Source organism: Prionailurus viverrinus, chromosome D1, assembly GCF_022837055.1.
Source record: "Prionailurus viverrinus isolate Anna chromosome D1, UM_Priviv_1.0, whole genome shotgun sequence".
Lineage (NCBI taxonomy): Eukaryota > Metazoa > Chordata > Mammalia > Carnivora > Felidae > Prionailurus > Prionailurus viverrinus.
Genome location: NC_062570.1, coordinates 112111563 through 112127359, shown reverse-complemented (window position 1 = coordinate 112127359; position 15797 = coordinate 112111563). Strand labels below are relative to the sequence as shown.

The window sequence follows — 15797 nt, the reverse complement described above, 5'->3', positions numbered from 1 at the left end:
TCTGTTTTCTGAAAAAAGGCACTGAGTTCGGAGAGGCTAGGTAAGCAGGCCAGGTCACCCAGCTCGAGCCGGGATTCACCAGGTGAGTCCACCCAGCCTGACATTCACGGGGTCTCTCTGCCACCTGCCGTGGGGCACCGTGCCTCCTTCCCCACCCACGGACCCCAACAGGGCACAGGGTGGTTGGAACCCCCGGGGCTGGCCTGGTGTGTGCGAGCCAGGCTGACTTGGGGGGGCAGGTTCTGCCCACAGTGTGGCCCTGAGCAGGAGGCGTTCGGTAACCGAGGCGGGGGTGGGGGGGGGGGTGCGCTGGCTGGGACGGTGACTTTAGTCCGTGTGGAGCTCTGGGTTCCTCTTCCTTTTCCTCAGAGGCCCTAACTCCCCACGGATGATTCCATCTTTACTCTCAAGCTGTCCTGCACTGGCAGGAGGACACAGGCAGCTCCCCCCCCCCCCCGGCCCCAAGGACGCACTGAGAATGAGGGTGGCTGAGCCCAGCTGTGGACCAAGCCCAACTCCACCTGTGGGCCAGACTCTGTGCTTTTTCTGTTCCCTTCTGCGTGACCCGTGTCACTTCTTCCCGTTAAGGGTGGGGAGGGCAGGCCCTGCCCGGTTAGGCTGGTCCCTCATGGCTCCCGGGACCGGGACCATGATGCAGAGGCGTGGGGTTGTCCTCTGTGTCTCAGGTCACAGCCTGGAAAACTTGTGGCTTCCCCTCCCCTCCCCCCCCGAGCAAGGCTGCAGCCATCAGAAATCTAGGAAAGCTCCTATTTTAAACTTCACTCTGCACACATCTGTGGGTGCCCGGTGGTGACCACGCCCCGCTCAGGAAGCTTCTGCAGCCCACGCCACACCCTGACCGAGTTCCCCGGCCAGCCCCGGGAATGAGGGCTTTCCTCGGAAACTCCCTCTCTCCTGCCAAAGGGCCCCACCCAGGGGAGGGCACCACCCTGGCCCCAGAGACGGCCCCAGGCAGCACGTGGAGGTGGGGACAGGGCGGCTGGCCCGCAGGATGACTCAGTGGGGAGGGTGTCCCCCTCTCCCCACCAAGGGGCTGTGCGCCCCCACAACGGTCTCACTGCCCGCGGGCTATCCCCCCTCTGGGTCAAAAGGGCCACGGGGGTCTAGCCGGCGTGTTCACACTGGCCTTCCAGGGACCAGGAACGTGGGGGCACACTCAACCAGCGTGTGCTCGGTGAATGAAGCTCCTGGGCGGGGGACAGAGCCGTGGCTGATTCATCCATGAGGGACAAAGGCACGCCCCCCACCTCCAGTTGGGTTCACACAGAGCAGGGGGGCTCCGGGGGCAGGATGCCTGAGTGGCACCTGGGCCTACCACCTCCTGCCTGGTGGCCTGGAGGGAGGGACGAGCCCCGTGGCCTGTGTCCTCATCAGCAGGAGGGGGAGGTATCAGGCCAGGCAGGTTTCCAGGACTCAGTGAGAGACGTCCCGCAAGGCCCTCAGGCCGCTGGATACGCACTCAGCACCGGTCAGGTCCACAGAGGCCAACCCCAGGCCCCTGGGTATCAGCCCACAGGGCTGGGGGCCGTGTGAAACTCTAATGTAAAGCTGGGCAAGGGGCCGGTCCTTTGTACAGTGCCCGCAGGTGGCCCTGACCTCTCGGGGAGGATCAAAGAGCAGCTAGCAGGGGGCTGAGGCCTTCCAGGGATGAGACCCAACTCATGTGGGGTGAACACCCCCAAAGAGAGCCAGGGTGTTGGCTGATTTAAATCAGCAGCGTTGATGAGCCTGGAGTGACAGACCCTTGGCGAGGTGGCTGCCTGGGAGGCGGGAGGGCTCTGGCCAAGACGTAGCTGCTTCAACAGCACTGTTCTGATTCTTGTTCTGTCTGTGCATTATTTATTTCATGATTTTCTTAAAAAAAAAAAACCCCAAGAAACCCCACCCAGTTTTGTCTCCACATGGGTAAAATTTTAGGTTTGAACGACTAATGGCATAAACGTGTCACTCTGGGAGCGAAAGCCGTGTGCCGGGGACCGTGTACCCTGGGGCCCGTGGGTCCCCTGGGGTCTCTGTGGAATCCTGGTCCCCTCCCATCATTCGGGGCCTCCCCCCACCCTGCACCCTGGGACGGGAGCAAATGTCATGTTGATAGCCGGCTCTGGTCTGGGCGAGCACACACCTCTCCCCGTGGGCCTCCCTGACCTCTCCCGCCTCAGCCTTCCGGAACTTACCATGAAGACAATGGAGACCAAGTTGGTGACGTAGGCTGGGAACCGATCTCTCCAGGTCAGCTTCACCTTGTCTGTCTACAACAGGAAACAATGTTGGGTCACTTGGTGGGAACCGTCGCGGAGGAGAGAAGTCTGTGCGCGCGCGGTGGGGCATGGGTGAACGACTTGGACAGACAGAAATACTCAGAACACCTTTGGAAAAAAAAAAAAAAAGCTTGCGGGTGATGTGTGAAAGCAGACGCCTAGCGTCCAAGGAGGGGCCTGGGGTCTTACCACCTATCAGACGATGTCATGTGACAGAAAAAAATAGCGTTTAAAAACGTGGTTCGTCTGCGTCCAGGGCGTAACAGACCCAAACACCTTTCTAAAGGAGGCGCTTAGGCCCACGTCTGGGAGAAGAAGCCTGCGTCTGCGGCCAAAGTCTCCCGTGGAAGGCGAGAAGATCTAAGAGGACTTGCCCTCTGCCACCCAGACCATAAGAGTTATTTTTCCCTCTGCAGGGCAAGCCGAAACAGGCAACTAGCATTCCAAGGTAAAAACGCTTGTTGCCGCGTAGCAATGGCGAACCGCGGCGACTCGTGGCCCCAAGGCTCCCTGGCTCAGGGACGGCCCCGTCTGGCGGGCCCATGAGTAGCAGCAGCTGGTCACCAACCCACGAGGCTCCGAGAACGGGGGCGGGTTTCGGGACGGGGACACGCACGTATCAGGTCAGACGACACTGGCGAGGGTGCCGCACGGGACGCCGTGCGTTCCGGGGCCGGGCGGCATGCGGGTTAATGGAAATGCGACAACCGCTGGCAGGCAGCCGTGACAAGCAGGACTCACGAGCTCCAGGCAAGGCCGGAGCCCCCTCCCCGCCCCCCGCCCCTCCCCCCCCCACGCAGACCCACTGGAGCCATGCAGTGACATCTCCACACACATGGGCACGGCTCGACGGGTGTGGAAGGAAGGCAAAGAGGCGTGAACGTGAGTGTTAAAGAAAAGAACACAACAGACTTCGTGGAGGAAACACACAACGGACTTTGGTCGTCGGCAAACAAGTCAAGACTCGCGTTGCCCCCAAAACAGAAAAGTACCAATTTCACCCCCGCCATGGCTGTCTTAACCCTCTGCTTCCATTTGTTTGTTGACTCCTCTGGAATATGCCGGCGCTTCTGGGGGCGGGTGGAGGGAACAAGAGAGCACCGTGGGGTGAAGCGCGACGAGGCTCGGAGGCCGCGGGGCCCAGGCCGATTCGGGTTCTGAGCGTTTGCCACCAGTAAGAGATGGCAGCAAAGGTCGGGCAACGGGAGACCGGGCTTTCGCGATGGCCTCAGCGGGGAAAGGCTGGCAAGGCTCTGAAGCGCCCGCTGGGGACGTGGCCACTGTCGTCTCCACGGCGCACAGCACGCAAAGACAGGTTACTCTGAGCGGTTTACGGCGGCGACGGAAGCCGCGCCCAGAAGTGCAAGTTCATAGGCCAAGTAAGGGGTGGGTCTCTTTTTCTCTGGTAACTGAATCTGGTGCCAGAGCTGGGGAACAATTACAACCATAAAGTAGCCGCTAGGGGCCCAAGGAAACCGAGGAGAAAATCCGGGGTGTGCCCGCCAGGAGCATACGGGCCCTGGGGTCGCCATCAGAGCCCTGCGTGAAGGAACCAGGTACCTTTGCTGTTCTCACGATCACAGCCAAGAGGCGGAGTGACAGCGTCCGGGAGGCGCCCCTGGCACGGCTGCCCAGATCCGCTGTTGGGGCTTGGTTGAGTCCCGCGACCTCAATGGATGTCACGGGTGCCACAGAGCCTATTGCTAAGAGGTGCCACCGTGAAGCCACGGGGTGGACTGTCTCGGGGGCCGCACATCCGACACAGGCTGGGGGTGGGGGATGCTGCACGGAACACGCGTCTTGGCGGCCCACAGTGAGGTCTGCGGGGCTTCCCGGACAGCGGTGTGTCCAGGCCTCTCCCTTTAGGAGAGGAAAATGAGGCTGAGAGAGCCTGACGGGGCTGATCAAAGCTGCTGGGCACCTGCTCCAGACGCAGCGTGCACGCGGATGTGCATTCGTTCTGATTTAACTGAAACAATGACCTCACTTGGGGTGACAACTCACGCCCGTGTGGCTATTTGCAGACTGGAGTCCCACTCAACCCCCAAGAGCGCGCACCCCCTTCCTGGGTGCAGCGGGACTAAGCCGGATTTCTGCCACGTTCCGGGAGCTGTGGCCCGAGACCAGGGTTCTGGTGCGCTCACTTTATCCCCCAGAGGGGACCGTGCCAACTGCCACCTCTGGCCGCTCGGAGCGAGCAAACCCCGTCCGCGTGCCTCAGTAGGAAGATAAACCCAGGGGTTCGCCTCAGCAGCCCCAGAGGCTGGGGGGTGTGAGTGTGGACCGCGGGGCTCAGGGAGCGTCTGCCTCCCACCCTTCAAGGACAGACACAAACTTCCCCAGCCGCAGGCGGAGGCTGATGGGGGCCAGCGCCCTGCCCTCCGGGCTTGTTCCAGGGCACGTAAAACACCTTCCAAAGAAAACAGCCACGCGCCTCTAGAGGTGGGCCAGAAATCAGTCTGCAAACACGAGACAGCCCATTTGAATGAGAGGTTCGGGGAGAAGCAAAGTGCCTGATTATCAACAGGTCGTCATCTTGAGACCAGCGTGGAGCACTTCTCTCTCGCCCCCACGTCTCGGGGGGAAACAGGGAATTGGCCGTGTGCTCAAGGGTGCTGGCTGGGCAACCCCTTCCTTCAACACGGAACACAAGGGCTGGACATACTGAATGTCAAGCATCCTGTGAAAAAGCTCCACAGCTCCCTGGCTCCTGGTGTGGACGTGTTGGCTGAGGTCCGAGACGCCCCTAGGATAGATCAAGGAGGGGGACCCACAGCAGAGTTCGGAAAACTTCGGCCTGTAGGCGAAACCTGGCCCCTTGCCTACCTCTCGTCTATGGCTGCGGTTCACCTACACGCAGAACTGAGTGGTCGTGACCGAGGTCTGCAGAGCCTAAGGTATTTACTCTCTGGCCCCTGTCTGGGGTCCGGGCCCTGGTCTCCACCGCCGACGGGCGCACAGTGTTTTATTACTAGGAAAGCCACCTGGGCAGTGGCCGCCGTACCTCTTTGCTTTTGGATTCTTTCCTAAGTGACTTCTCCAAAACTCTGGCTTCGTATTCGGCTCTGGGATGGTCCTGTGGAAGAAAACCAAATCCACGCGGGGCCTCATTAACTGTGAGTTTGAGAGCCTCGGCACGAGCCCACAAGACAAACTCAGCCCTTGGCCTCGGGCGCCCCGTGGGGGCAGTTCGTAGCTGGCTGCTGCCCTGTGCCCACCCAGGACTCTCCCCCTCGCTGGGAACCCCGGCCCCCTGGCGTCCGCGTCCGGGAGGCAGGTCGTGTGTGCGAGGCTGCGGCCCGCCCAGCGCCCCCCCCCCCCCAACCCCACGTTCCCGTTGCGAGCACCCAGCCACGAACTGGCCCCCGAGATGGTTCTGGCAGGAGCCGTGGGGGTCGGAAGAGACGGCAGTGAGCATCAGCGAGTGCGGGCAGACGAGAGGCGCCGGGCCTCAGGCGAGCCCAGAGCAGGTCAGCGAAGGGGGTGCTGGAAGGAAGAACGAGGGTTAAGAGAGGCCCGGAGGAGGGGGAGGAAGCAGAGACCCCTGCCCACGGTGGAAGCCGGGAGCTGGGCAGCACAGGCGCGTCAGTGTGTGAGAAGGTCCCTCTCCCAGGAAGATAGGCCACGGGCAGACAGTGGAGTGACAAAAAATCCAAACCTTGACGGCCTCCTTCGGGGCACCAGGACGTAAAAACAAAGACAAAAAGATCGCGTTACTTTGTGCTGTTTTTTAAAGACAGGCTGCGTCCTCTCGAGATCGTTTTCTCAAGAACTAGGAAGGAGGCAGGTACGCACAGTGGGCGAGGCGGGCGCGGGGGTGGGACCGGCCGTAGCCGTGGCCGCCCGGGTGGCTCCTGCAGCTCGTGGGGGTTTTGGGGGCCCCCAAGGGCCGGATGTCAGAGACAGGGGGTAAGGGCACGCGGGCCAGCCAACCGTGCTGGCTGCCGGCCCGGGGCTCAGACCCCCACAGAGGAACTGCCTTCCCACCAGTGACCAGCTCCCGGCCAGCTGTCGGGGGGCGGGAGGCTCACTCCGGGGAACTCATTCGGGCTGGGGACCCGTGTCCAACGTCCCCGAGGGGTAGAACAAAGGGGGCTGCCCCTCACCCCGGACCCCACTCGCCTTCAAGCACAGGCACGTCATTCTAAATCTTCTTAAAGAGGAAGACGACCGCCTTCTGTGCTACTCGAGTATTTCTGATAGAAAGTTACAAGGAAGGCAGCTTGCCCGGCGGACGTCCAGGTGGATGGCCGGGCCGTGGGGGCAGCGTGCTGGGTTCCATGTGGGGCAGCACCCCTAAAGAACTGCCCGCCGGCGGTGGCTAGCTGGGGGCCCGGTTCTGGGGCCCTTCCCGCGGCTGGGCCCTGCTCCAGATCTGCTGAGCCTTCAAGATCCCCTCAAACCCCACCGAGTGAGGACTATTCCTCAATCTGTATTTGAGAGGCGAGGACACTGAGGCACAGAGACTCGCCCCAGGTCACAGGGCGAGGGCGGTGCCACATCGGGACGGGACCCAGCAGCCCGGCCCGAGAGGGCGATCTTGTGTCTCCAAGCCGCTGTGGTTCTCTCACCCCCTTGTCTACCGACGGCACAGTCAGCACAGAGGCGGCACCGGCCTCCCCGGCTGACCAGCGGCGGGCCCTTCAGTCCCAGGAGGGAGCGCGGTGTGTGGAAAAACACAAGCACAAGAGGGATGTTAAGAAAATCAGTGGAAGGGATTTCCCCGTCACAGTGAAAGCGCAGGAGAGGCTTCTTTAAACAAAAAAAAAAAGCACGTAGGGCCGCCTGGTTGCCTCAGTCAGAAGAGCATGTGACTCTTGAACTTGGGGTCGTGAGTTCGAGCCCCATGCTGCGGGCAGAGTTTACTTTAAAGATAAAATAACATAGGGTAGCCCGCGGGGCTCAGTCGGTTAAGCGTCCGACTTCCGCTCAGGTCATGATCTCGTGGTTCACGGGTTCGAGCCCCGCATCGGGCTCTGTGCTGATGGCTCAGAGCCTGGAGCCTGCTTCTGATTCTGTGTCTCCCCTCTCCCTGCCCCTCCCCTGCTTGCACTCTGTCTCTCTCAAAATAAAATAAAATAAAATAAAATAAAATAAAATAAAATAAAATAAAAACATCAACAAAACCCATAAAAACTAAAAAACAAGAATGTGTTTTATAAAAGGAAGTCGTGGTCGTGGGGCCACACGATGAAGCTCCGTCCTGTGCTGCAGCTGTGTGGGGGGGGCCGCTTTCCTCTTTAGCCCCTCCCACCGCCCCCAGGGAGTTCTGGCCGGAGCTACTGATCCGGGGCGGGGCAGTGGCCAGGGGCTTTGGGGCAGGGGTCTCCCCAGCCAGGCCTGACTGCAGGCAAAGAGGATGGCCGGCCCTCCCAGGCCCTCCGGGCCGCCCCAGACGTGACGGAGTCAGTGCGGGGAGCCTGGGCACGTCCACGGGAGCTTCGAGATCACAGACTCGAGCAGACCCCGCGATCTCAGGCTCCCCTGTGAGTCCCCAGGAGGCGACCGGCCGGGGGCAGGGGTGCGGCGTGGGGATCGCAGGGACAAACCCGCTCACCTCCTCTTCCTCGAAGCCGGTGAGGTCCCAGCGGTAATTGAGCCGCATCTGTTTCCGCTTCCAGTGTTCCATGAAGGTGGCGGCTGCAGGCAGGGAGGGAAGGCAGAGTCATCGACGACACAAGGGCACTCTCGTCCTCTGCACCATCTGGCCGGCGAGGGTGACGACATTCTGGACCGAGACCTTCACGCGAGTTCACCTCTTCTGCCTTCCCTCAGACCCCACAGGACAGGGACGCTCACTCTCCCATTTTACAGATGGAAAAGCCGAGGCACAGGAAATCAAGTCCCGGCCAAGGTTACTCAGCCAGCCAGGGAGGGGCCAGGCAGGCTGGTCCCAGAGCCTGTGCTCCTAACATCCTGCTCTGTCAATCCTGAGGACCCCAGGTCACAGGTGGGTGTCTTGAGGTCACAAAGGGCGCAGCGTGGGCCAAGGTCACTCACTCCAGCTTCACGGCCGCATAGACAGTCTGACTGCTGAGCTGCACTCTTAGCTGTAATCCCAACAGACTAGACACAGTTCAAACGCTGCCTCCTCCAGGAAGCCCCTGATCATGCCCCTCAGTGTCAGAGAAAACCCAACTCTTTTTGGGACCTCTCTTGCTCACGGTGTCCACACCACCTTCCATATGATCCCTATCCCGGGACGGGGGCCCTTCCGCGGAGTGGCGCTCGGTGAATGAATGAATGGCTCTTAGTGCACAACAGTGGGGAATCATCTATTATCAACGACCCTCCTCCCCGAATGACAGTCAGCGGAGGCTGAGGGCTGGAGGGATGATAAGGGCGGTCATCACGTCAATCCGAGCTCTGAGCTCGCGGGTGCCCGGCACTGTCTTGAGACCTGTCACAGGAAGTAGTGACCTTATTTAAACCTCCGGGGGTGCCTGGGTGGCTCAAATGTCTGACTTTGGCTCAGGTCATGATCTCGTGGCTGATGAGTTCGAGCCCCACATTGGGCTCCTCACTAATGGTGCAGAGCCTGCTTGGGATACTCTCTCTCTCTCTGTGCCTCCCCGACTTGGACACGCTCTCTCCCCTCTCTCAAAATACATAAAGGAACTTAAAAAAAAAACCCAAGAAACAAGAAAACCCCAAACCCTCCCACAGTCATCAGAGGAAGGAGGTGCTGTTCCTTCTCTGGGTTTCCAGAGGAGGAAACTGAGGCCCAGAGGAACTTAAATGGCTTGTCTGGTAAGCGGCAGGGTCAAGATGGAAATAAAGTGAGATGTGCCGCTGTGAACCTCTGGGCGAGCCCCCGGCAGTGAGCTCCGTCACCAGGAAGGGATGTGGCCTCGGAACAGGCAAGGAGGGGGTCTGAGTCTGAATCAGCTTCAGGTTCAGAGGGCTTTCATTCATCTAGAAGCGCGCCCCCTCTGTCCAGAAGCGCCACTCTCTGTCCAGAAGTACACCCCTCCATCTAGAAGCGCCCCCCTCTGTCCAGAAGTACCCCCCTCTGCATTAAGGAGGCGTCAGAACAGGGCCTCTGAGTTTGCACATGTCTGTGCACAGTGGGTGTGCTTTCGGTATGAGCTGCTGAACCAGCCGGGCCCAGCCAGGAACCAGGAACCTCTTCAGGTCTCTCAAATGGGGGTGATTTCATCGTGGGAGCCGGCCGCCCAGCCAGCGGGAGAGCCCAGGAGACAAGGGCGGAGGTGAGCGGCCGGAGGTGAGCGGCCGGCGGCTGGAACTCAGCAACAGGAGGCCGCTGGCCGGGCAGGTCAGGGAGGGGGGACGAGAGGCTGTGTTGTCAGAGCCCCGCTGGGCCACCCCCGAGCAGCCAGCGTCACAGTGTGGGGGGGGGGGGGGGAGCCTTCCCGTGGGTGTCAGAGCCACAGAGCTGGCAAAAGCCTCTGCCGGAGATGCCCCGGGGAAGCAGGGGACGCGGGCAGAAGTACCCCATCCCTCCCTCGGCCCGCCTTCTGACCTCCAGGGCCTTCCCGTTGGCGATACGGGGCACGGGAAAGCGAGGGAGCTGCAGAGACGGCCCCGCGGGCTACCGAGGTGCGTCCAGCAACCACATGCTGAGCAGCGTGGCCGTGGCCGTGGCCGCTGGGAGAAAGCTGGGCCGGGCGGGCCAGGCTGAGGCCGCACTATCTCCCAGGAAGGAAGACACGAGGGGGTTTCTCCACCCGACGCCCGTTCTGGAAGGCACCTCACTCCTCTGTCCTGCCCGCCGGCCCGTGGCAACCCCTCCTCTCAGTGCTCAGGCCAAGCGAGCGTGGGAACGTGCAGAAGGGCTGACGGCGCACCCCTAGGGTGGGCCTGTTCACCCGCCCCGTCCGGCCTCCCGTGTCCTCCCTGTTCCCGGGCTGGCCCTCCCCACCTCCGCCTCTGGGGCCCCACCTGCTCGTGTGCTAACGCCACCACGGGCTCAGGAGGACTCCCCTCTACCGCGCCCTGTGCTCGCAAGTCACCGGCGGGTTAGCCCGACCCTCGCAACCCACGCCACGCGGTAGGAAGGATTTCTATCCGCGGATTTACCAACGACCACAGAGACGCGGGAGGTTGAATGCCATGCCCAAGGTCAACTGCAGGACAACAGCAGGGCTGGGATTTGAACCCGATCCTGTTTGGCCCCAGCATCTACACTTAAACCTGACCGGCCCTCTGTACGGACACTCGCTCGTCTTTAAAGGGAATAATAATCACAGCGAAAAGAAGTCTGAGGACTGGCCAAACTTGTACTGTCCTTTTATGGACATTTTATGGATGAGGAAACAAAGGCACAGAGAGTTTAACAACTTTGCCCAAGGTCACCTGGTATTTGATCCCAGGCACTCGTGCTTAGAATTTGTGCCTGAAATCTTTTTTTTTTTTTTAATTTTTTAAAAATGTTTACTTATTTTTGAGAAGAGAGACAGAGTGAGAGCAGGGGAGGGGCAGAGAGAGGGAGAGACACAGAATCCGAAGCAGCTCCAGGCTCCAAGCTGTCAGCACAGAGCCCCACGCGGGGCTCGAACCCACGAGCCGTGAGATCATGACCTGAGCTGAAGTCGGATGCTTCACCGACGGAGCCACCCAGGCGCCCCCGATCATTTTTTTTTTTAATGTTTACTTATTTATTTGGAGAGAGTGAGCGAGTGAGTGGGAAGGGCAGAGAGAGACGGGGAGAGAGAATTCCAAGCAGGATCCATGATGTCAGCTGTGAGATCGTGACCTGAGCTGAGATCAACCGGCTGAGCCGCCCAGGTGCTGTGACATCTTAGGACAGATACTAGGACCCTCTCCCAGAGGTATCTGGGTCAAGGACCAAGACCGGAGCCCGATGGCCAGGAGTGCGTTTGGTATACAGACCAGCCTCATGTGGCTTCGCTTATGTCTGAGGAATAAAAACATTTTATATAAGATAATTAATTTCCTGCTTCTTTAAACCTCGGAAGCATTGGCACCAGGAGGCTGGAGCTGTGGGGAGACCGTCGCTCGTCAAAGGTTGGGGGCACCTTCTCCACTTGGCCACAGACCCCACCAGGCCCCGCTGCTGGACCCTGGCACTGAGGCTGTCGCTCCAGCTTTGGAGCCAAGGGGTAGAGTCATTGCGGACTTCAGGCCTGGCCGGCAGCAGGGGACGTGAGGGCTCACGCTGCGCCCGGGGGCAGTCCTGGGGTCTCAGCTCAAGGGGACACTGTGAGCGGCTGGGCTCACAGGCGAGTGCCCGTCCTTCTGTCCTTCCCAACTGTGCTCTGAGCCCTGCCCCCGCCCCGACCACGCGGACAGCAGTGGGTCTCGTGAGGTTCCCTCGCTTCCCGCGAGGTTCGTGCCAGCGTGACAAGGGGGTCACGTCGCACAGACGTGATGTGAGCCCCACCAGTGTCTGCACGCCCCGTCTCTTCCCACCCCAGCCTCAAGGCCTCCACGCGGGGATAACGCACCCCTCTTTACGGGCGCCCCAACTGAGGCTCTGAGCCATCCGGTGACTGGTTCATCAGGGGCAGAAAACCGGACCCAGAACAGATGCCAAGATGGGCCGGGTTGGGGTGGCGGCCCCCCCCCCCCCAATCTGAGGGCAAAGCCGTGTGCTGAACGTGGTCAGGGCGCAAAAGAGTGGCCACGTGGCCTCACCACCGCGGCCAGCGGGCCCAAGAGACGAGCCCAGGTCCCCGAAATCCAGAGCCCGGAGGACAGCAGGGCACGAAGACAGACGCCTAAGAGGGAGTCAGGCCAGGACGGAAGCAGGCGCTCGAGCTATAATTCTTCTTTCTTCAAACATTTGTCTTTGTGACACAATGGTCGGCAAACACATGCTTGTAGGGGAGCCCGGAGGCAGCAGGTGAGCACAGGACGCGGGAGCCACCCTGGATCAAATCCAGGTGTGAGCCTGGGCCCCTGCCCCCTGCAGCACCCCCTCCCCCCGTCTACACTGGGGGCTCGATCACAGAGCCTACTCTGGGGGCCTCACGACCCCCCTGAGGATCGTTCCTAGGACCCGGCTCTCGTGGAAGGATCGCCGCCGTGTCTGGGTGGGATAAACGGCCACATATGGTATGGTTTCACTTACAGGAAACACCCGGAGTATTTACTGGTAAATCCGTAGAGGCAGAAGGTGGATCGGTGGTTGCCAAGGGCGGGGGGGGGGGGGGGGGTAGTGGGGGGAGGCAGAGGGGAGCTTGTTAAAACTCAGATTCCAGGGCACCACGGAATCTGCATTCTGAACAAGCCCAGCAGGCTGCCCGTACGCAGGCAGGCGAGGGTCTGAAGCGCCGACCCGTCCGTCTGTCCTCCCAAACCTTTGCCACCTGCTCCCCAGCCCATCCCTGGGGTGTCAGTCCCTGGGGCCCTGGGGGCAGGCAGGGCTCCGCGTCAGCCCAGGGGCGCGTCCTCCTTGAAATGCCACCCACAAGAACTCCTCCGCGTGGGGACCAGAGTCGCACCCCCCTGAGAGCCGCGGGTCCGGCAGATGGACCTTGAAAACGCCCGTGACCGCTCAGCGGGGGACGGGGCTCGGGCGCGAAGGCCCCCAGCCCTTCATTTCCTCACTGAGTCACCAGGCACCGTACTTGCTCGCCCCGAACAAGGGTTAACTCGCGAGCGGCCACTGGCCGTACAGCTCTCCCGACACTACCCCTCCCTGGTGGCTTGGGGGGCTTGACCGGGCCCAGCCCAGCCCCCGGAGGGATGTCAATCACATCTCCGCCATTTCATTAAGGCCAGGCCACCTTTCTGAGCCTTCTTGCAGCCGGGGCTCAAATCAAACAACCTGCTTTGTTCTGCACGGAACTGACAAGCAGTTAAAACCCCATCATTATGCCGTAATTCCAGAAAATTGATCCCAGCAAGTAGCTAAGCGGGGCTCTGAGCTGCTTTGTGGCGCACCTTATCGGAGGCTTTGAAATGTCACAAATCCAGGCGGCAGGGAGCTGACGCCTCTGGCCCGGCGTGTCAGCGCAGGGGCACGCGGACCCCCACCGCGGAGCGGGCGTGAAGTTAGAGCAGCGGGAGGTGACACGGCCGGCTCCCGCTACGGGCGGTGGCAGGTCTGGTGGCTCTGCCATTGTGCCAGCAGAAACGTCAGCAGCCGGGGGACAGAAGAAAGGACACGAGAAAGACGCACCGGTGGGAAAAACGATCCCCTAGAGGGAAACGAACGAACGGCTGAACGAGGGATTTAAAGAAAACGAACCTCGCGGTCTCCGCCAATTACGCGTGACGGCGACTGTGCAGAGGCCAGGGCCGAGGGGGGCGTCTCCTTCTGCCTCCCTGCACCAGCGGGGGCTGGACCGCAACCTCCCGTGCCCCAGCCCTCCCCCACACCCCCACCCCCCCCCGCCCCGGCTCTTTCCTGTGGCTTCTGTCTCAATTCACCATAAGCTCCTTTTTTCCTAAAGTAAGTGCTCCACGGGAGTGGTGCGGCCTTTTTGTTATTTTCTCCCCCAAATGGGAGTGTGTATGCTGAACTTGCACTTGACAGACGGGCGCGTTGTCGTTTCTCTGCGGCGGAAAATGAAGCTGGGGAAGGTGTGGGCCGGGGGGAGGGCAGCCAGCAGGAACACAGATTTGCCCCTTTCCGTATATCTTGGGGGGGGGGGGCGGGGTGGACGCATACGTTGGTCTATCTATCAAGGGCCGGCCGACACCTTTGGGGCTACAGAGTGGCACTGCCCTGCACCTAGTAGGTGCTCAAGGAAGCGTGAGGGGACCAGGCTGGCCTCCCTGCGCAGGTGTCAGAATTTGACGAGATCCCCCGCAGGGCCGGCCGGCTGATGGGGCCAATCACACCCTCTCTGTGCTGCAGCGTCCCCATCAGAGAGTGACCACCGACCCCTTCCCCCGCCCTGCTCCAGGGCTGTTGGGACGGCACTGAGGTCACCCACAGCAGGCCCTCTCCCGGGGTCTGGCACACAGTCAGCCCTCAGGGCAGGTTCTGAGGGGAGGGAGGCATATTTGGGGGCAGATGGGGAAGCTGTCCAGGTGAGAGCAAATCTGGGGCAATGCCATCGGGAATGAGGAAGGCCCGTGTGGAGCACGCGTGTCGGTGGGAGAGGGTTCACGGTGCAGGCAGAGGGAGGAGGGGGCAGGGGCCAAGGAGGGGGGCTGGAGAATCAGGAGGCGAGGGCTCAGGTTCTGCACCTGCCTCTTCTTTCTGGTTCGCCAGAAAGCCTGGGACAGCGGCCTCAGTGTGCTCATCTGTCAAATGGGGTCGTCAAGCCGCCTACCTGCTACGGCCACTGGGGGCATTACTGAGCACAGCAGCTAAGCTGCTTGCACGGTGCCTGGTGGAGAGCAGGTCTCCCCCGAACGGGGTAAAGTGACGTGTTTGACAGAGGCCCCCAAGCACGGGGTGAGGGATCACCCTGGAGCTCCAGCCTGCCAGGGTCCGGGCTGTGTCCACAGTTTCAAGAACCAAGTGTTCGCTGAGCCAACGTAACAGCTGACACAACGCGACAGCCAGCACCACGCACGGGCCCGACGGTGTCACCAGGAATGACGCACCCAACGTTCCCAGCGACCCCCAGGGTGGCTTGCATCATGATCTCCATTTTACGGATGGGGAGCCTGGGGCCCAGAGAGCAGAAGCAACTTGCCTGAGGTCACACAGCTGGTGGGTGACTGAGCGGGGAGACCCGACCCCGGGTCTGGCCCGGGAAGTGGTGCCGTTAACCTCTCGACTGTATGCGACCAGCCCGGTGCAGGGCCGACCCGGCTGAGTGTGGGATGGGACCCAAGCGTCAAGCCTGTGCAAGCTCTGCTCCACCGGGCCGGGGTTGGGGGGTGGGGGGGCACTGCCAGATGCACCTGCCAGGGCACCTTCCCAGCTCGCAGCAGGCCCGGGAGGCCGTGCGCCAGCCAGCAGGTGTCCCAGGCTCCGTCTGGGGCTTCCTGGACCAGACCAGAGAGGCAGGGGGTGGAGGGGGGTGGTGGGGGAGCGGGCCAGCGCTGAGGTCTGGAGGGAGCCCAGCGTGAGAACCACGAGGAGGCTGTTTCAGGCCGAGACCCTCGGCTCGGGCATGCGGGACAGACGAGCCCAGGGCCGCTGCCGCTCGGGGAGCAGGGCCGGGCTGGGCCTGGGCGGGGGCTCCCGGGAGCCAGGGTGGATGGACAGTCCCGGATACGCTCTGTCGCCCGAGTGTGCACGGGCTGCAGGTGCCCAGCGAGCGAAGGACGAGTCTGACCGCCGGGCGCTGGCTGGCCCACCCCTCCCGGACTCGGGCGCGGCCTGTGTCCGCTCTGGGGTGACTGCCCGGGAGAGAAGTGCAGCGCCCCACGCACGTTTGCACATTTGCACGTGCTCCCGCGGGCGGCCGTGGAGGCGCTGGTACGCATAAGACGATGCCTGTGATGGCAGGAAGCCAACGGAGCTCTCGGGGAGGTTTGGGCAGGACCTCGTCTCTGAACACCTGGTACCGACACCTTTCGGCTGGAAACACGGGCGTTACGGCTCAAGACGGTTCATTTCTGCACCGAGCGCCCGGGACCTCTGCTCCCGCCCCCTGCCTGGGAACGGTCTCTCACTGGGCAGGGAGA

At 61.6% G+C, this 15797-nt stretch overlaps 1 protein-coding gene across 8 annotated transcripts in view; it reads right to left on the bottom strand.

Annotated features, from left to right (window-relative positions):
- Positions 1 to 15797, bottom strand: part of ANO1 (anoctamin 1) — a 159432-nt gene that overhangs the window by 22486 nt on the left and 121149 nt on the right. For all 8 annotated transcript variants that reach the window (XM_047879411.1, XM_047879413.1, XM_047879410.1 and 5 more), the window contains 4 exons: positions 7837 to 7919; positions 5938 to 5949; positions 5284 to 5355; positions 2196 to 2270 (listed from right to left, as the gene is read on the bottom strand). In XM_047879411.1, the coding sequence (XP_047735367.1) occupies positions 2196 to 2270; positions 5284 to 5355; positions 5938 to 5949; positions 7837 to 7919 (242 nt within the window). The remainder of the gene's footprint in view (positions 1 to 2195; positions 2271 to 5283; positions 5356 to 5937; positions 5950 to 7836; positions 7920 to 15797) is intronic.